General features: G+C 39.7%; 1 protein-coding gene across 2 annotated transcripts in view; it reads left to right on the forward strand.

The window, feature by feature from the left end:
- The window catches only part of UACA (uveal autoantigen with coiled-coil domains and ankyrin repeats), a 92,126-nt gene extending 70,911 nt beyond the window's left edge, over nucleotides 1–21,215 (forward strand). For both annotated transcript variants that reach the window (XM_045810809.2, XM_045810807.2), the window contains exons 11-17: nucleotides 1,680–1,787; nucleotides 2,337–2,369; nucleotides 2,882–2,980; nucleotides 11,324–14,062; nucleotides 15,855–16,007; nucleotides 17,871–17,936; nucleotides 20,996–21,215. In XM_045810809.2, the coding sequence (XP_045666765.2) occupies nucleotides 1,680–1,787; nucleotides 2,337–2,369; nucleotides 2,882–2,980; nucleotides 11,324–14,062; nucleotides 15,855–16,007; nucleotides 17,871–17,936; nucleotides 20,996–21,067 (3,270 nt within the window). In that variant the 3' untranslated portion in view covers nucleotides 21,068–21,215. The remainder of the gene's footprint in view (nucleotides 1–1,679; nucleotides 1,788–2,336; nucleotides 2,370–2,881; nucleotides 2,981–11,323; nucleotides 14,063–15,854; nucleotides 16,008–17,870; nucleotides 17,937–20,995) is intronic.
- Nucleotides 21,216–21,890: the final 675 nt, after the last annotated feature.

Consider the following 21,890-nt stretch of genomic DNA (forward strand, 5'->3'; position numbering starts at 1 on the left):
TTGTTGAAGGTTGGGGAGGCTGTGGCAATTTCTTAAAATAAGACAGCAAGGAAGTTTGCCACATTGATGAACTCTTCCTTTAACAAAAGTTTTCTTGGTAGCATGCTGTTTGATAGCATTTTCCCCACAGTAGAACTCCTTTCACGATTGGAGCCAGTCCTCTCAAACACCATTGCCGCCCTGTCAACGAAGTTTATGTCCTATTCTAAATCTTTTGTCGCCATTTCAATCATCTTAATAGTATCTTCACCAGAAGTAGATTCCATCTCAAGAAACCACTTCCTTTGCTCATCCATAAAAAGCAACTCCTCAGTCATTAGTTTTATCATGAGATCGCAGCAATTCAGCCCCATCTGCAGGCTCCACTGCTAATTCCAGATCTCTTGCTGTTCCCACCACATCTGTGGTTAACTTCCTCCACTGAAGCCTTGAACCTCTCAGAGTCATCCATGAGGGTTGGAATGCACTTCCTCCAAACTCTTATTAATGTTGGTATTTTGACCTCGTCCCATTAATCACAGATGTTCTTAATGGCATCTAGAATGGTGAATCATTTCCAGAAGATTTCCAATTTCCTTTGCTCAGATCCATCAGAAGAATCTCCATCAAGGCGGCCATATAAAATGTATTTCTTAAATAATTAGCCTTGAAAGTTGAAATTACTTCTTAATCCACGGGCTGCAGAATGGATGTTGTGTTAGCAGCCCTCGTAGAATTCATAGAAGAGAGTTAGGGCCTTGCTGTGGATTAGGCTTTGGCTTAAGGGAATGTCGTGGTCGTGGTTGGTTTGATCTTCTATCTAGACCACTTAAACTTTCTCCATATCAGCCATAAGTCTGTTTTGCTTTCTTATCATTCATGCGATCACTGGAGTAGCACTTCTAATTTCCTTCAAGAACTTTTCCTTTGCATTCACAACTTGGCTGTCTGGTACAAGAGGCCTAGCTCTTGGCTTTTTTTTTTTTGCTTCTGACCTGCCTTCTTCACTAAGCTTAATCATTTTTAGCTTTCGATTTAAGGTGAGAGATGTGTGACTCTTCCTTTCCCTTGAACACTTAGAGGCTATTGTAGAGTTTGTAATTGGTCTGATTTCAGTGCTGTTGTGTCTCAGGGAATAGGGGGGCCTGAGGAGAGGGAGAGGGATGGGGGAACGCCCAGTGGGTAGAGCCCAGTGGGTAGAGCACCCAGCACTTACTGGTTAAGTTTGCCATCTTAGATGGGCGCACTTCATGGTGCCCCAAGACAATTACAGTAGAGTCATCAAGGATCACTGACCGCAGATCACCATAACAAATAGAATAATAATAAAAAAAAGTTTCAAGTATTGTGATAGTTACCAAATGGAACTCTCAGAGACACAAAATAAGTGAATGCTGGTGGAGAAATGGTGCCGATAGACTGGCTCGATGCAGGGTTGCTGCAAACCTTCAATTTGTAAAAAACACAGTATTTGCGAAGCATAACAAAGCAAAGCACAATGAAACGAGTATGCCTTTTATTATTTTTGATCTATAAATTTTAAGTCATTGAAATGTCATTGAAACTATTGTGTCTTTGGACTTAACGCTGTTTTATATATGTCTATATCTGTACATGATAGCAAACTGCTTTTAAAAATTTCTTCCGTAAGAATTGCTCTTTTAAGGCTGGTCTGGCACTTGTTACCTTTACTATTTAAGGATCTGGAGATTGAAAATGAAGATTTGAAAGAGAGGTTGAGAAAAATTCAGCAAGAACAGAGAATATTACTGGATAAAGTCAATGGTTTACAACTACAACTGAATGAGGTAAATAATCTACATAATATAAAAAAATTAAAAAATGTTTTACTACCAGTAATCATCATTGATAACAATAGTTAATGATCACCTGCCACATCAAGTCATGGTGCTAGATGCCAAAGTAGATACAACCAGGTCATTGTCCTTGAGGAAAGTCCTATCTTCCTGGGATCTTCACATGAAACTTTCAGTGTCACATGTAAGAACAGAGAATACTGTGGGTGTATGGTAATAGCAAAGCGCTGAACTGTATAGTTGGGGCTGTGGGATTGGAGAGAAAGGAGTAGATGAAAGATGTGAGGAAGAGGAGTAGGTAGGAGTTGATAATGGATGGGTTCTCAGAAGAATCCAAGTGCTTCTGAACCTGGTGAGTGAGAAGAATGAGTGACAGCCCAGACCACAGAATTAGTCATCCAGAGACATTTTCTCCTTACATCCTTGTTCCCATTCTTAAAGATACGTGCCAGCCTTTTACAAAGATATTCACTGAGCTCATGCCTTTAAAAAATCCGCTTTGAATAATGAAAATACATTTCTTCTTCTTTTTAAATTTAGGAAGTAATGGTTGCTGACGATCTGGAAAGTGAGGTAGGATGATAAATTGTACTTTAAAGCTCTAAAATGTTACGTAAATTGAATATGATATTGCAGTTGAGGTTTGAGTCCCGAGTTGAGATGGGGACGAGGATTCGATTCCTGGTTATTGCTTAAAGGGAGAAACAAGACCTATATGTGACTATAAAAATACAGTTTAAGTACAGTAGCATGGGTTATCATAAGCATTTTGTTGTTATTGCCTCTGAATGCCTCATTTTCTGTGAAACTTTTAACGAAAAGATATTAAATTCTAAACATTGTAAATAAAATGTCTGAAAATAATAAGATTTGAAACAAATGACAGAAATGAGAATTTTTCATAGAATTGTTTGTATATATTATATATTTTATTAGTATATTTGTAGAAATTTTCAACTCTACTAGTAGTTAAAAATACTAAAAAAATCGAAGTCATTTTAATTCACGTGTTTTCTGAAACACGTTTTTAACCCGGTTGCAAGCACGGAGTGATTTTGCTCTGTATTTATTCCTTTCCATTTCAGAAAGAAAAGCTGAAGTCCCTTTTGGCGGCTAAAGAAAAGCAACACGAAGAAAGCCTAAGAACTATTGAGACTCTGAAAAATAGATTTAAATATTTTGAGGTATAGAAAGCTTCAATAAGTTATTTCATATAACATATAATGGGCAGTGGTAAGGAGCTTGGGGTCAGACTTGAATTTGAAGGAGCGCTTTCTTCTTTATTGTGTGATCTCGGCAGTTTATGTAGCCTCTGAGCTTGCTGCCGCTTTTGCAGAATTGGGGTGATCGTCCTTTTTTCCACAGAGCGGTTGCAAAGGTTAAACGAGACCACTGAAACTGACCCACGTGGGCCTAGCATTCTCTTCCATACCCATTTCTCTTCCTCGGCTTTCCTCTTTGTCCGTCTTTACCTTTACAAAACTTCACACTCGTACCAGTAAATTTGCAATGTTTATGATGGTGAAAAGAACAAAGTGTCATAAATGAATAGTGTATTTCCAGGATTATCTCAGAAAGGGTGTTGTGTATCTACGCATTAATATGCATTAATTACAACACTTGGTTGGGAGTAGTGTGTCAGTAAGGCTCCGTTCATATACTCAGCTTTGGTTGGGCCCGTTAGCTCTTAGTTTTTCCAAAGTCATGGTATTTTTTAGAAAGTTTTTATTGAAATACAGTGTATTATAAAGTGCACATGTTAAAGTGTGTACATTGAAGAATTTTCACAAGTCAGACACACCAAGGTCAAGGAATAGAGCTTCCCCAGTACCTGGAAGCCTCCTGACACTTGTTTCCTGTCACAACCCACACTTCCAGCCCAGCCGGTAATCACTGTCTTGACTTTCACCTGCAGACGTTTGTTTTGCAAGGCCATCATATGTATTTTATCAATGTGGTTCATCACTGGTGCCATTGAATAAGGTGGCTGATTCAGTGTGGATCTTTTATCTTTCCTGGGGACTATAACTCCAAAGCACGTAACAAAAGCAATTCTTTTCTTTGGAGATGAAAAACACGCTCAGCTGTGAAGGAACGTAAAGACATGGGAGGAATCTCACAGATGTAATGTTGCGTGAAAGAAATCAGACACAGAGTCTATATTGCATGATTTCCCTTTTACAAAATTCGGAATCAGACATGACTAATCTGTGGGGATCGAGGTCAGAGTAGAGGCCACCCTTTGGTGAGGGGTTACCGACCAGGGGCATGAAGAAGCTTCTGAGGGTGCTGGGAATGTTGTCTGTCTTGATCTGGGTTGTGGTGACTCGAGATGTACATATGCAGACATTTGCTGCACCGTATACTTCACAGTCTTATACTTCACTGCGGTGAGTTACGCCTGGATGCATGTTTGGGCTGATATGACTGAATTCTGAAGCTTATGCAGAAATACAGGCTTATAAAGTAATGAACGAGTAGAGTGGCTTCTGTCTTTCACACTTGAAGGTGTTTGTTTTTAAGGTTCGTAGTGAAACCAGTAATAGCTAACATTTTGTAGCACTGCCCACGTGCCAAGAAACAGGCCTGTACTATACACGCACTTCATCAGCACATCAACTCTGTGTGGTGGGTCCTACTCTTACCTCCACTCTGTAAGTGAGGAGACTGAGGCACAGAGCAGTCTACCCGGAGCGGCTCTATAAATAGGAAGTGGCAGAGCCAGAACTTGAACCCAGGCGGTCTGACTGGTTCTATGCTCAGAATAGCTCGAATGAGAAAATACAGATGTGTATATGGGATTTTTGAAATATCCATCACAGTCGGAACCTGTAATTGGGTAGTATTTATGTATTACTTTTCTTCTAAGAGTGGACTCTCACATCTTAGGAATAACATGTTTTTCCGTAGCTTTCGACAAACTTGGAGCCAAGTCCATAACTTTCAATGAGGCTATAATATATTGTAGAAAAATAACGCGTTTTTTTCTTTTTCTTTTTTTTTTAAAGATTATTTATTTATTTGATAGAGAGAGACAGCCAGCGAGAGAGGGAACACAAGCAGGGGGAGTGGGAGAGGAAGAAGCAGGCTCCCAGCGGAGGAGCCCAATGTGGGGCTCGATCCCAGAACACCGGGATCACGCCCTGAGCCGAAGGCAGACGCTTAAAGACTGCGCTACCCAGGCGCCCCTAACGCGTTTTTTCTTATAAAAACAACACATTTATTTTAGGAACCTGAGGAAACGTAGTTAAACTAAAGGCAGAAAATAAGCACACCCATAATGCCAGCCCTCTTAGCCCCTGACTGATCTCCTTTCACCACTTCCTTTGTGCATAGCTTGTGTGCATACCCATTCAACACGCGGGAATATTGTTTTGTAGCTTTCTTCCCGTAGTCTAACGAAGACATTTTCTCTAGTCGATATGTATTCATTTGGATGGATTTTTATACTAGAAATGAGTTTTTTACTTTCAAGAAGAAAATTAGAGGGTGTACTTTACAGGTGGCCCAATATTGATGAAAGCAGCCATTAAAAACTAAGAATGCATTATTTATAAATATTGAGTACCTACTACTGTGTCATCTCACATGCTAAAAATTCCTCATAAACTGCCAACAGAAATGCTGCATTATAGGGGCGCCTGGGTGGCACAGCGGTTGAGCGTCTGCCTTCGGCTCAGGGCGTGATCCCGGATCCCTGGGATCGAGCCCCACATCAGGCTCCTCCACTATGAGCCTGCTTCTTCCTCTCCCACTCCCCCTGCTTGTGTTTCCTCTCTCACTGGCTGTCTCTATCTCTGTCAAATAAATAAAATCTTTAAAAAAAAAAAAAAAAAAAAAAAAAAAAAAAAAGAAATGCTGCATTATGTGTAATATATAATATGTAGGCGGTTCCCTTTTGTTTATAGGAAAAATATGGGGGAAAATGTACTTTAGAATGAAGCTAATCTTATGTCACAACTCATCTGTCCATTTTTATTTGAGTAATCAAGTAAAGGTAATACACCCAAACTAAGTTTTATGAACTCCTTCTGTGTGTAGGCCTCCCCCAACCCATACATGTAGAAGCCCATTTAGCAGCTATTGCAAACTCTAGTATTAAATATTACATAGAACGAAGACCTTAACCAAGTTTACAGACATTTTCTGTACCCTGGGGGAACTACGGATTAGTGGAGGTGGAATTCATTCAGTTACAGAACTGTGGACCATTTTTATTGTGGTCACCTCCGTGAGTTTGACACGTAGCTGTTAGTACTAATACACAAACATGTTATGTTATGTATATGTTAGTACATGTTATGTATATGTTAGTACATGTATATGTTATGTATATGTTAGCGCATATACACAAACAACTACATCTGCACATCTTCTTTTAAAAATTGAAAATATTTGACATACAATGTGACATTAGTTCCAGGCATACTCCATGGGAATTTGACAACTCTATCTGTTATGCCGTGCTCACCGTAAGTGTAGCTCCCCCGTCACCATACAGTGTTATCACAGTACCACTGACTGTATTCCTTATACTCTACCTTTTATCCCCACGACAGTCATTCCGTAACTAGAAGCCTGTGTCTCCCACTCTTCTTCATCTGTTTTGCCCATTCTCCTACCTCCTCTCCTCCATAAAATGATTCTTTGGATTTATGGGTCTGTTTCTGCTTTTTGTTTGTGTGTTCATTTGTTTTGTTTTGGGATTTCACATATGAGTGAAATCATATAGTATTTGTCTTTCTCTGTCTGAGTCACTTCACTTAGCATTATATCCTTGAGGTCCAGCCATGTTTTGCAAATGGTAAGATCTCATCCTTTCTTATGGCCAGCGTGAGTGTACGTTCACCACATCTTCTTTGTCCGTTCATCTATGGATGGACGCTTGGGTTGCTCCCATATCTTGGCTATTATAAATCATGCTGCTATAAACATAGGGGTGCATATTATCTTTTTGAATTAGTGTTTTTGTTTACTTCGAGAAAATTGCCCTGTAGTGGAGTTACTGGGTCATATGGTATTTCTATTAATTTTTCAAGGAACCTCCATACTGGGGCGCCTGGGTGGCACAGCAGTTAAGCGTCTGCCTTCGACTCAGGGCATGATCCCGGCGTTGTGGGATCGAGCCCCACATCAGGCTCCTCCACTATGAGCCTGCTTCTTCCTCTCCCACTCCCCCTGCTTGTGTTCCCTCTCTCGCTGGCTGTCTCTATCTCTGTCGAATAAATAAATAAAATCTTTAAAAAAAAAAAAAAAAGGAACCTCCATACGGTTTTCTACATTGGATGCACCAATTTACATTCGTACCAGCAGTGCACAGGGTTCCTTTTTCTCCACATTCTTGCCAACACTTGTTTTTTCTTGTCTTTTTCATACTAGCCATTATAACAGGTGTGAAGTGGTATCTCATTGTGATTTCAATTGCATTTCCGTGATGATTGGTGATGTTGAGTGTCTTTTCATGAGTTTATTGGCCATCTGTATGTCTTCTTTGGAGAAATGTCTGTTCAGGTCCTCTGCCTATTTTTTAATTGGATTATTTTTTAGGAGTGTGTGTAAGTTCTTCCTATATTTTGGATATTAATTCCTTATCAGATATGTGATTTACAGATAGCTTTTCCCATTCACTAGGTGGCCTTTATATGGTTTCCTTTGTTGTGCAAAGGATTTTTATTTTGATGTGGTTCCAGCAATTTATTTTTGCTTTTGTTTCCTTTGCCAGAAGAGACCTATCTAGAAAAGTATTTCTATGGCCAATGTCAAAAGAGATTATGGCCTATTTTTTTCTACCAGTTTTACAGTTTCACATGTCAGGTTTAGGTCTTTGATCCATTCTGAGTTTATTTTTGTGTATAGTGTAAGAAAGTGGTCCAGTTTCATTCTTTTGCATTTATCTGTCCAGTTTTCCCAACATGATTTGTTGAAGAGAAACTGTCTTTTCTCCATTGTATACTCTTGCCTCCTTCGTCATAAATTAATTGACTGTATAAGCATGGGCTTATTTCTGGGCTCTCTGTTCTGTTCTATTGATGTCTGTGTCTTTTTTTCTGCCATTACTGTACCGTTTTGATTACTACAGCTTTGTAGTGTACCTTGAAATCTGGGATTGTGATACATCCAGCTTTGTTCTTCTTTTTCAAGATTGCTTGGGCTATTTGGGCTCTTTGTGGTTCCATTCAAATCGTACTATTATTGGTTCTATTCTGTGAACAATGCTGTTGGTGTTTTAATAGGGATTGCATTTGATAGGGAAGACGTTTTCTTCCTTTTGAGGTAAAGAAGCAGCAAAGAATGTGCATCGAATGTTGTTTCAGTTCATGTGGGGCTCACTTTTTTTTTTTTTTTTCTTTTGAGCAGTAAAGTTTTTCCTTGAAACGCTTGGCTGCTTTTATTAAAATGTTTAGTGAAGTAGTTTATTCCCAACTGGTCTCTCTAATTGTCGCTAGTGCGGTGTCTTTCTGTGGTTTCAAGTAGAATCATACTCAGGAGAAACAAGGAATGTTGCAAATGTGGCTTTAATGATTGGATCAAAATAGATACAGAATTTAACAAAATGAAGCAATATTCGTCATATATTTATGCTTCTGATTTCAGAGCGATCATTTAGGATCAGGAAGTCATATCAGTAACCGGAAGTACAAAAGCATAGGTTATCATTACCGTTCACCCAGTTCAAACACGGAAGAATGTTTATACCTAGTTATTTTGTCTAACTGTATATGACATTCTTGCCGCTCGGCTTCAACTACTTCTGTGTTATACCTGAACACACGACACAGGAGGAAGTGAAGATACTACTGTAGCCTCTAACCTAAAATCTGGCAATGCCGAGGCTCTGATATTCCCTAGGCACCTGTATTTCTAAGTTGTATCTTATATGAGCTACCAAACTTGCCTTGTTGATTAGTCGGCATTTATCTTGTGAGATTTGGAGCTTGTTTTTTATGAAAAGAAACATAACATGGTTTTTTGATTTGGAGAAATCTTTGGATATAGTCTCAATGCTGGGAGGCAGTTTAAAATTTGAAGTTACATAGATACTTATGTCTTAGTTATCTTAAGACTGTAATTAATATTAACTTTTATGGATTGTTTGCTAATTCTAAATAATTCCTCTAGAAAATCCATTTTTTGCTTCCTGTAAGTATTAAATTATCCTCGAGCTAAGTACAATAGTAATATTTATCCCATAAATTATAAAGAACACCACTTTTATTTTGACTGATTGTAAGATACATATTTTATAATAATCATGTAGCTTATGTAGTCTAACCATCTTATATATTTCTAAAAACCAACTTAGTATCTATTCAGAAGAATATAGATACTTCCCTGACGTCTATAGAAATAATAAGGAAAGACAGGGATATTTTAGAACAAGGATAATTTTATGTCGTAACTCATTCTTCTGTTTGAAAAATAGAGGAGAGATAGTAACACCAAATCAATTCTTAGCCTACTTTGGTATGGGTATTTAAGTTAAGATATCATTAATTTGGATTTATGTAGGAAAAGAAGATATGCTTCTCAAACAGGGTCAAACGTACATGGCAGATTCACAGGTAATTCTGTTTTTTAATTAAAAAATATTTATTAAAAATATTCGTGCCTTTTTAAAAAAGAGGAAAACAGTGATAAGTACATATACATTGAATAAGGTTTTCATTATCAAAGAAAAGTTGTTGGTATTCTGAGTTTAATGAAAGCAGATATTACTGTTTCTGGTGCCCTCTAGAGTGTTTTCGATGACAGTAGCTTAAATTAGAGATTTGAATTACAAGTTCATTGTCTTTGAGAGTAAGCCTGTATTTATTAACAGCATTTGGTCAGCTCTTCATATTTGCCCATATAGAGGGGAAGACAGGTTACGAATAATTCAGAAGTAATTTTTTTGGCTTTGAAATGTATTTTTCCTTGTATTCAAATACATATTCTATGTGTTGGAAATTCACCTCAAAATAAGGAAAGCTTCCAAGAGGTAGTGTTGGCCGATTTACTTGTTCATCTGCTTCTGACCTTTACTTTCCAATAGATACAAGTTTGCATTTTTAGCACCTCCCATGGACTGAAGTGATACATATTTGGGCTTTTAAAGGCTTTTTTACATTCTGTCATTTATAGGCAGAATGAGTTAGTCTTCGTGATGTCTTAAGATCACTTTAACTGGAGGGGTGCCTGGATGGCTCAGTTGGTTAAACATCTGCCTTCAGCTCTCAGGTTATGATCCCAGGGTCCTGGGATCAAGCCCTGTGTTGGGCTCCCTGCTCTGAGGGGAGCCTGCCTGCCGTTCCCCCTGCTTGTGCTCTCTCTCTTTCTCTCTGTCAAATAAATAAATAAAATCTTTTTTTAAAAAATCACTTCAAGCTGGAAACTTACAAGATTCTAAGTTGAGGAAATGGATATTATCTGAAAAGTATTTAAGATTAGATAAATATTTGTAATAAAACAAGTATGAACATTGTAAAGATGAGTAAATAATTGGTAAATTATCGCAGTTTTAGTCTAAAGATCACTGGTAAATTGAAAGGTAATTTAGAAGCAGAGTGAGGCTGGGAAATTATTCTATGTTTTTAATTTTCTTCTTCTTGATCCTGAGGAAGGCAGTATAGATTTAACTGAACAACAGTAAAACCCGCCTATTAAAATAGCGGAATGTGTGCACAGCACATGGCTTTTATCAATGAGTTAGTAGCTGTAAAGAGCCCTTACTCTAATAGGCTGTATGGGAAAAAATAAAATAATCACATTTAATCTTTCATGATTATATGTTCTGTTTATGAACTATTTCATGAGAAGGTTAATTATACTTCTTTTTTGTGTCAACACTTAGTGAAGGGAGTAAGTTGTCAATCAAATTTTGTACTTAGATCATATTCTAAGTTCTAGTTCATCCTACTTGAGAGAAGAAAACTTGTTTCATCTTTGTGAGTTTTAACTAATATTCTCTTGACAACTCATACTAGCTGTTTATTTTGGTGGTATTTTTATAGTTTTAAGAACATTACATTGGAGTTAACGAGGATATTCAGAAATTATATATCTTATTAGAATTACTTAATGTATCATTCTGTGAAATAATTTGCAGATTTAAAATTGCAGCACTTGTTTTGATTTAAGTGTTCCGATGACTTTCTTTGGAATTGGAAGTTCTAAGCACATAATATGCCATAAAGCATAGAAATAATAAATGTGTTTTGATAAAGTTGATATCACTTGTGGGTAGTTACTGTGAATGGGGAAAGGAAGAAGAAGTAGTCCTCAGAGGCCACATCTATTTTCTTTCTTTGTTCTGCCAGAAATACACGTAAAGTGAACAGACTCTCTAAGCATCACTGCTTGAGAACATGTGAAGGGAATCATACCCAGAATGGCTTTTCTAGCCTCAAAAATCACTACTGTAGTTTTCTAATATGCTAGTCTGAAAACCCCTTGATTGCTGATGATGTGGGAACTTTATAAGTTTAGCAGATAAGCCAACGTCTTCTTTAGGCTTTTGTGATGAGTACCTTTTTTGTTTCCCTTTTCAGTGTACTTCCCCAGGGGTGCCAGCCCACATGCAGAGCAGGTCCGTGTTAAGACCACTGGAGCTGTCGTTAACCAATCAAACCTCATATTCCGAAAGTGACATTTTAAAGAAAGAGTTAGAAGCCATGAGAACTTTCTGCGAATCCGCGAAACAAGACCGCCTCAAGCTCCAGAACGAGCTGGCGCACAAGGTGGCCGAGTGCAAAGCCTTAGCGCTAGAATGTGAACGCATCAAGGAGGATTCGGACGAGCAGATAAAGCAGTTAGAAGACGCACTGAAAGATGTGCAGAAGAGAATGTATGAGTCCGAAGGTAAAGTAAAACAAATGCAGACACACTTTCTTGCCCTTAAAGAGCACCTGACAAGCGAAGCAGCCACAGGGAGCCACAGGCTAACGGAGGAGCTGAAGGACCAGTTGAAGGACATGAAAGCGAAATACGAGGGCGTGTCAGCAGAAGTGGGAAAATTGCGAAACCAAATCAAACAAAACGAACTGTTAGTAGAACAGTTTAGGAGGGACGAAGGCAAGCTGGTGGAAGAGAATAAGCGATTGCAGAAGGAACTCAGTACGTGTGAAACGGAGCGAGACAAGAAGGGAAGGAGGGTCGCCGAGGCGGAAGGCCAGGTAAAAGAACTCTTAGCAAAGCTGGCCCTTTCAGTTCCGACAGAAAAATTTGAAAGCCTGAAGAGCTTATTATCGAGTGAAGTAAACGAGAAGGTGAAAAAAATAGGAGAGACGGAAAGAGAGTATGAAAAATCACTTGGTGAAATCAGACAGTTAAAGAGAGAGCTTGAGAATTGTAAGGCCAAGCTTGCTCAGCACGTCAAGCCAGAGGAACACGAGCAGCTCAAGAGCAGACTGGAGCAGAGAGCAGGGGAACTCATGAAGAAGGTCACCGAACTGACGTCAAAAAATCAGACGTTGCAGAGGGACGTGGAAAAGGTTTATCTGGATAATAAGCTCCTCAACCAGCAAGTACAGGACTTAACAAGTGAAATGAAAAGTCATTATGTTCCTCTTCAAGTCAGCGAAGAGATGAAAAAGTCACATGACGTCACTGTCGATGGGCTGAAGAAACAGCTTTTAGATGTAACACAAAAATACGCAGACAAGAAGCTGGAAATGGAGAAACTGATGATGGAAAATGACAGTTTAAGTAAGAACGTTAGCCGCCTGGAAACTGTGTTCGTGCCTCCTGAGAAACACCAAAAAGAGGTCATGGCTCTGAAATCCAGCGTCGCTGACCTCAAACGACAGCTGTCTGAACTGAATAAGAAGTGCGGTGAAGACCGAGAGAGAATAAATGCACTCGTGTCTGAAAACACTAACTTGAAAAAGACCCTGAGTACCCAGTATGTGCCGGCTAAAACCCACGAGGAGGTAAAAACCGCATTGAGTGGCACACTGGATAAGGCCAACAGAGAATTACTAGATGCGAAGAAAAAATTCGAAGATCTTAATCAGGAATTTGTAAAAACAAAAGCTGAGAATGAAATCCTCAGGAGAAACCTGGAAAACACTCAGAGCCAAATGAAAGCTGAGTACATCAGCCTCCGAGAGCACGAGGAGAAGATGAGTACCATAAACCAGAACATGAAGAGGGTACAGGATAACAGTGCGGAAATTCTGGCTAACTACAAAAAGGGCCAGGAGGAGATTGTGACACTGCATGCCGAGATTGAAGCCCAGAAGAAGGAACTTGACACGATACAGGAATGCATTAAGCTCAAATATGCTCCAATCATCAGCTTCGAAGAGTGTGAGAGAAAATTTAAAGCAACAGAGAAAGAACTAAAAGAACAGTTATCAGAGCAGACACAAAAATACCAAGTCAGGGAGGAAGAGGCCAAGCAGTGCAAGCAAGAGAATGACAAGTTGAAGAAGGAGATTTGCACTCTTCAGAAGGATTTGAAGGATAAGAATGTTCTCCTTGAGAACTCTCATGACACGGAGAGAGCACTAAACAGGAAAGCAGAGGAGCTAAACAAACAGTTGAAAGACCTGTTAGAGAAATACACGGAGGTGAAGACCGAGAAGGAGAAGCTGGTTGACGAAAATGCCAGACGGACTTCTGAGCTTCTTGCAGCCCAGACCCTTCTGCAAAAGCAGCATGTCCCATTGGAACAGGTCGAGGCCCTGAAAAAATCTCTTAATGGCACTATTGAGCATCTGAAGGAAGAACTGAAGAATAAGCAGAAGTGTTATGAGAAAGAGCAGCAGACAGTGGCTAAACTGCATCAGAAGTTGGAGAACCAAAAGAACTCTTCGGTGCCCCTGGCAGAGCATTTGCGGATTAAGGAAGCATTCGAGAAGGAAGTGGGCATCATAAAGGCCAGCCTGAGGGAAAAGGAAGAAGAAAGCCAGAACAAAACCGAAGAGGTCTCCAAACTCCAGTCTGAAGTTCAGAACACAAAACAAGCATTAAAAAAACTAGAGACGAGAGAAGTAGTCGATTTGTCTAAATATAAAGCAACAAAAAGTGATTTGGAGGGCCAGATTTCCAACCTAAATGAAAAGCTGGCCAATCTGAATAGAAAGTATGAAGAAGCCTGTGAGGAGGTGCTGCATGCCCAAAAGAAGCACCTGTCTGCCAAGGACGAGAAGGAATTACTGCATTTCAGCATAGAGCAAGAAATCAAGGATCAGCAGGAGCGGTGTGATAAGTCCTTAACAACAATCACAGAGTTACAGAAGAGAATACAGGAGTCCGCCAAACAAATTGAAGCGAAAGATAATAAGGTAGGCACCGAGCAGTCTGCATGGTTTGCCGTTGGAAGCCCCAGAGCAGGGCTGCCGGAGTGGACAGGGCCCTTTACCACAGCCTCCCACAGGACAGGGCTACAGAAGCATTGACTATGTGACCACTAAATGCCACCTTTGCAGTTAGACTGCCGGTGGGCAAAGAAATTCAGGATTGAAAAAAAAAAAAGAAAGTCCTACAAACAAAAGCCTTTCTCCTTCGGTTTCCTCAACTGGTATAGCCAAGAATTGAGGAAAGATGGGGAGACTCAACGTTCACTTGCCTCATAAGTGAATGGTCAGTCCAGTGGGTTTTAGGGTACCGGAAGGGTGATGAGAGAGAGGAGAAAGAAAGCCGTTTTGGGGCTGCAGGAAACGAAGGACACGGGGGAGCATCCTAGACTTGGTCTTGGCGCTCACCCATACCAGTAACCAAGCCCCCCCAATTCCTTGCACACTGTGTCCTCATATCTTTCCACAGACTGGTCTCCTCACCCAGAATGCCCTCCCCCTCCTGCCTTCCGAGTTAAGTCCTGTATGTTCCTTCATGCCCGCTTCAACACGTATCCTCCTTCCCGAAGCCTTCACTGTCCAATCTAGCCTCCAGGAAACTGTTCCTCTCCCAAAATGCATGTCTCCGTTAGTGCCGCCATCCATTTCAAATGTCTAGATGGCTGTCTCAGAGTCGTGTGGCTGAGCTGCTCAACCAGCCAGTAAGCTCAGGTTTGTAACTTACCTTTTCTTTTCATTCATTCTCATGATATAATTTACAGACTAGGCGCCCAACAATATTTTTGAAACTGATAGTTGGCATAAAGTGTGTACTATGAAGACGAGAAGTCAGGAAGGTTGGGTGTATTTTTATCAGTTCAATAAATAATTCTTGAATGCGTTTTATATGCCACGTGCTCTGGTCAGTTCGGGGGAGTTCTAAGAGCAGACACGTTCCTAGCCCTCCTCAGTGGAGAAGTGCAAGTGCTAATAACATGACCCATCTGCTCATACGGCCCAGAATTTAAATGCCCTCCACTTACTCAGAAGGTGGTTACGAACATAATAGAGTGTAATTATAATGGCAAGTTATTAATAACTACTTAAAATTGTTGCCGCTTATTGAACATATACTACATACCAGGCATACATTTATAATTGCATTTGATTTTCTTAACTACGAAAGAGCTTAGCCCTTTCACTGATAGAGGAACTAAAGCTCAGAAAAAGAAAGGAGATTAACCAACCTCACATAATAAATAACGGATCAGGATGATTTTAAACAAAGCTTTTGCTCTCTCCACTAGTCCGAACAGCCTCCTGATTATTTTTCCCTTTTAAAGACAAAGTAGTCTAAAATCATATATTCTTGACACGAACCAGGCACATAAGTTAATGCTAGACTTCCACGCGCCATGCTGTCCTTTCAAACTTTGTTGGAGGCAATGCCCCATAAGTTCCTATGCTTCAAACGACCTAGAAGGTAATCTGTAGACTTTCATAAGTACTTAAATATCATCTAAGACTAAAGAGACTGAGGTCACACTCAAATCTTAGGATATACGTTTATTCTCAATTTGGTAATGCTTTTGTAAGGAATTTACCGGGAGGAATTTGATGAAAGAACTTATATATTGCATATACTGTTGATAAAAATCTTGACGATATTCGCACGTCAATTTTCTGGTCTGTAAAGATAAGTTGTATGCCTCAAGGAGTGATTTTTGTGTGAAGGTGTTCGTTAGAATCTAGTAAGGGAATAATAGAGGGTTTTCCCATTCCTTTTTTCTCTCTTTATAAGATAACAGAACTGCTTAATGACGTGGAAAGACTGAAGCAGGCACTCAGTGGCCTTTCACAGCTCACGGTGCCGAGCGGGGGTCCCAGCAGGAGGCAGAGCCCGCTGATCGACAGCCTGCAGCAGCAAGTGAAGTCCCTGCAGCGGCAGCTGGCTGTGAGTACCCCGCACCCGGAGGCCGGCGTGCCCCTGTGTGCGGGTTCACGGTAGTGGGCGAACGTGTATTTAGAAATCACATTAATGTGTCGCTGTGCTCAGGTCCAGGAGGGTAATCGCGTTTGCTCCAAGTTCCTTGTACTAGCGGTGTATTCGGTGCCTTCGCTACGCCAGGCACAATCCTGAATGCTTCACGTCCTTTGACCTTGATCTTCATCACGGCCCTACAAGGTTTTATTCCCCCGCTTAACTCTTAAGGAAACAAAGATGAAAATCCCTGATGCCTAGCGACATGCAGCTGGAATTTAATCCTGGGACTGGCTGACTCCAAATCTGGTATCTTCGTAACTGCAGCACATTCACTAAAATATTGGTCTACTCAACTAAAGGAGGTTTTCGTTTAATACAGTATTTTATACTTTATACTTACAAATAAAGGTAGGCATCCCTCTGGCTTTATACCTATATATTAAAAGAAAACATCTGGAAATAAATATATCCATATATAGGTATCCTATATGCGTATATGTATCTCCTTTCTATGTTAAAGCAACTGGATTGGGAAACTGAAGACGGGAGCCCAGTTCTACACTCTGCCACTTAAAAGCGAGTTACATGGGACATTCCTCTTAATCCTTGGCCTCTTTATCTGTAAAGTAGGCTAATGAGAACTGATTACTTATTTGTTTGCTTTTTTAATCAGATGAGGTAACATAACGGGCATGGAAATGCTAAAGAAAACATATCCTACTCAAATGTAAATTGTTGCTAATAATTTCCGATTTTATAGGAATTGGTTAGGAGTTGATTTTGAATAGAAGAAAGCTGTTTTTTAAGGGTTCATTTTATTAATACCCCTGGCCTACAAATTAATGATGACAAATTATTGATTTGGATCTTATCAAAAGGATATGGTAGTCCCTTCAATAATTGGAAATACTGGTTTATTATTTATTATGTTCATGACACTGTGCTAAACACTGTCAGGGATCAAGAGAGTACAAAGTTTTTGTCCCAGGGAGTTCTGGGTAGTTAGGCAAAATCCAGATCCACGAAAAGTAAATAATAAGACCAAAAATATCAAATATAGAATTGAGAATACGATCCCAGATTCTAAGTGATTATGAATTCACAGGAAGGAAGGATCACTAGTGTGGTGGTGGGAGCTAGTTAAAGAGGAAGGGAACACCTTGGCCTGACCCTGTAGGGTAGATGATGTTTTGGTAGGTGAATGGAACACAGAGAATCTTCCAGGCAAGGGAAATCGTAGGAAGGAAAGGGTGGAGGTGGAATGCAAGAGGCAGATACCCATGGGGCCGTGAGAAGCTGATCAGCCGGGCTGGTTGTAGGAGCTGTATTTGTGGCGGAACTGCCAAACCTGTTAAGAAGCAAGCGGATGAGTTTGGATTCTCTTTTATATGGAATGAAGTTTCTCCCAAGGTTTCTGAGCCAAAAGTGATATGAGCAAAGAGCTATCTTAATCTCAGAAGTATGAGAGGAAATAAAATCTAGAGGCAGGGAGACAAGATAGGAAGCTTTTGCAATAATCCAAAGTAGACGTCGGTAAGTGTCTGGATGATCTCGTGGCATTAGACGTGAACGAAGGCAGTAATCTCATGGTACCCAGGACAAGTGCCATTGCTTTCACTAGGCATGTTCCCACACATTGAGAGGGACGTTTATACTACTGTTGTGCTATGAAGTGTTGCATGGGGTGGGTCCAAGGTGGTTTGTTACAAGGTGTGGCGGGAGCACAGTACCGTTGTGTAGCATCAAGCCTGAAGGTGGCGTTGCCACAGGCCTCCATGTGTTTGAAAACGGCAATGCTGATACTCTGATCTGTCCACCTTTCCACATTTCTAGGACGCCGACAGACAGCACCAAGAGGTGATTGCAATTTATCGGACACATCTTCTTAGTGCTGCACAGGTAAAAAAAACAAAAACAAAAAACCCCAAAAACTCTTCCTCCTTTGGAAAAGATTTCAGTTTACTCTTTTTATTTTCCTTCAAAGATACTTTCAATTTTATTTTTTAAAAATTCCAGTATATTTAACATACAGAACTGTATTAGTTTCAGACGTACAATACGGTGATTCAACACTTCCATACATCACCTGGTGCTCAACACAGCTGCACTTCTTAATCCCCATTTTAGAGAAGACCATTTTTTATTTTCAAGTAAATTTATGTGAAAGTCATTGATGTGTAAAGTAGTTGTATCCCATATGCTTATTTAAAAATAATTGTGTTTCTTTTAATCATGGCTTGTGTATCTCCCAGAGAAATTTACAAAGCTCTATGGTAACACAACATCTTAAATTTAGTGTTCTCTCCATCTGCTTGTCACTCATTTTCTAGACGGTTTGGCAACATAACGATGGCAGCCCATGTTAATGGTACTGCTAGCTGGAGATAATGCCTTGACATCCATACCTGGCTGTCAGCTAAAAAGAGTGGAAAGGACTTCACTGTTTCTCAGGAGTATTTCTTTGAAATGTAGGAAATACTATAAAAGTGCAAAAATGACAAGGTGTGCAGAAAATTGTAAGAATGTAAGAAAAAAAAATTGGTTCGGTTGGGAGATTATCAATAATATTTATTTATTGAGGCTTAAACTCAATGAAGCATAAGATCAAGAATTCCCTTCTTTGGGGGTATAATGAGAAAGCTTTTTTTAGAAAAATCACACGAAGAAAATGTTTAGCATATGAAAATACCATACTTAATGCTCTGTAGAAACCCTATGATCAGCATCTCCACAATTCTCAGGATAGATTTTTCAGGAAGATGGATTAAAAGAGACAATGTTAGAATGGCAGGTGAGATATAATAGGACTTGTTTAGGATTGGAAGTGTCAGCCCACACTGTTTTTTGTTTTTTGGTTTTTTTTAAAGGTATTGAGATGAGAGAAAGCATCCAAGAAGGTCATTTTTAATAAAAGGAACTAGCTAAAATAATAAAAAGGAAGAAACTTCACAGTGTCAAATTCTTTTTTTTTTTTTTAAGATTTTATTTATTCGACAGAGATAGAGACAGCCAGTGAGAGAGGGAACACAAGCAGGGGGAGTGGGAGAGGAAGAAGCAGGCTCCCAGCAGAGGAGCCTGATGTGGGGCTTGATCCCGTAACGCCGGGATCACGCCCTGAGCCGAAGGCAGACACTTAACCGCTGTGCCACCCAGGCGCACCCACAGTGTCAAATTCTTAAAATCAAAAAGCCTTCCTTTTCTATAGGAGATGAGTGGGAAACAAATGGAAAAGAATGAATGGTATGATTGGCTACTTTCCTTTGAGGAGCTAGAAGACGAGCCAGGATTTGAAAGTACAGTTGACCCCTTGAATAGTGAGAGGCAGGGGTGCTGACCCTGCATGGTCGAAAAATCTGCATCTGCGTATAACTTTTGATTTCCCCAAAAACTCGACTACTAATAGTCTATTGTTGACTGGAAGCCTCACCAGTAATATAATAATATAATATAATATATAATAATAATAATATATAATAACTAGTCGATTAACACATTTGGTATGTTATATTTGTTATATATTTATTATGTGCTGTATTCTTACAATAAAGTCAGCTTATGTTATTAAAATCATAAGAGAAAATACATGTATAGTACCATATGGTATTAATAAAAAAAAACTCTGTGTCTGTGTGGACCCATGGTTTGAACTCCTGTTGTTCAAGGGTCACCTATATATTGCAGTTGTTAGAGAAGATAGTTGATGGACAGCAGAATGGGAACTTTAGGAGGGAAATGGTAGAGAAGTTCGAAAGGATGAGACACTCATTCAGGTCTGATATTGGCCAGAGGAGGAGGAGCATGCTCTCGCCGAAAGACACGGCAGAGCCTTCAACTTTGTCTGATGTATACTTCCGCAAGTTGAAATTCTACTGACTCCTAATGAAACATAACAAAAGCAACTGGCATCTGAAATAGGCTTGCCTTCTGGCATCGTAAAGTTAACTAAGAAATTCAGTTTAGTCAACTATGGCTAATGTTTGAAATTTAAACATCCTGCTGTTATAGAAACAGATTTTGGAAGCATAACTTTTTATATTAATAGGAAGCGTTATGCTGAAACCTATTCAAGTGTTCAAGCAAAGAAAAAGGGGAAGAGGGTGTTGTAAGCCTACCATATTGACTCGCATTTAATCAACCTCTTGCCATCTTTTTAAGTTCAGTGTTTCTTCCTAAATATAAATGGCTAACATTCATATAAAAAGATCTCAGCCTCCTCAGTAACGGGGAAATGCAAATAAACAAGGAGGTACCATTTTCCACCTATGGGATTGGCTAGTATTAAACAAGATGACCGTCTTAGTGTTGGCCAAGGTGTCTGAGAAATCGGCATATATACCCTGTTGGTGGGAGTGTAAATTGGGACAATACCTGTAGAGGGAAGTTTTGTAGTGCTTAGCAAAATTAGCAGTTGAGCCTGGGCAGTTTCTTCTCTAGGAGTCTGCTCGTAAAGGTGGGCAGCACCATCAATGGCTGTCAGACAGCTGGGGAAAGACTCGGCGACATTAGGTGACAGGGCAAGTTGCAAAATCATACATGCTATCCTACTTAGGATAAGAATATAAGTATGGGGTCTTTTTCATTAATTACTTTTCTAATTAACAAAAAACATTTCTCAGCAGGAGCAGGAAAAAAATTAACTTGTAATTGACTTTGCTCAACTATAACTCACGTTGCTCCTATTATCTGAGCCATTATTGAAAAAGAGTTTGTCCGTCCATCTTCTGATAGTAAGTGTTGAGAGCAGCTGGTCTGTACTACATGTAAGCTGACTTTCTTTCTTTCCATCACACAGCTCTGCCCTCCTTTCCAGTAAGTCCTTTAGAATATCGTGGCAATGATGAGGCTTTAGCATTGGTGAATCGCAGCCACTTAGGCCCTGTTTTGAAGCCTTGGTCTTTAGAATTCTTGTGTAAATGAAGATGACATGAAGTACGTCTGCCTTTCTTCTTTTCCTCAAGGGTCACATGGACGAAGATGTGCAGGCGGCCTTACTCCAGATCATACAGATGCGGCAGGGGCTCGTGTGCTGAGCGCAGTCCCGGCCCGCCGGTGTGTGCTTTAGCTGCTGGTGCTCAGCGTTCCCTGTGCCACTCCATGGCCTTCCGTGGCCTTCCGTGGCCTCCGGGGCCGCCTTGTGCTAGTATAATTGAAATAAAGTATATTTTGTTTCATCGGCAAGTTTTTTTTTTTTAATTAGATGGTTATGTTACTGAGTTTTTCCATATCAGTTCAAATCTTACATTCTATATATGGTAATTTTACAGTTCGGCAAACAGCCTAACGCTGCCTTGGTTGGGCCACGTATTTTTAAGCTGTTGCATCCCTAATAAAACATAACACACTTTCGTAGGTCCATATGAAATAATTGTTTAAAGATTTCTTTCAGGGAAATTAATTTGGTAAGTAGATCAAAAGATCCTTCAGGTCTTCAGTTGAGCCGCGAGACCGAATGTGATGTTGAGGAATGCGTCGTAACTTGGCTGGCCAAGCTGCGTTTTTATTGCAGTAACTTCATGAGTGCCTTTGACTTCTTTTAGAGGTACAGATTTTTTTCTTCTTACACGAGTAACTTTTATGCCCCTTTAAATACGTTTCTTTTCATAAAGTGCTAGATTACATTTAGATTAAAAACAGGCAAGGGTAGAATGTATCAGGAATTTATATTAACATGGCCTCATAATATCCACAATAGTCTCTTAATTTTCACTTGTGGTGATTTCTCTCGCCATAGTATTTAGAGAACTATGACAAATGGCATACTAGATTTTGCAAAGTGTCAAAAATTTTAGGCTTTTTTAAGCAATTACTTTGACATTTGCTACTATAGTAATCAGTCATTATACACACATCCTC

Source organism: Ursus americanus, chromosome 28 (assembly GCF_024610735.1).
Source record: "Ursus americanus isolate L20-20 chromosome 28, mUrsAme1.1.p, whole genome shotgun sequence".
NCBI classification, from domain to species: domain Eukaryota; kingdom Metazoa; phylum Chordata; class Mammalia; order Carnivora; family Ursidae; genus Ursus; species Ursus americanus.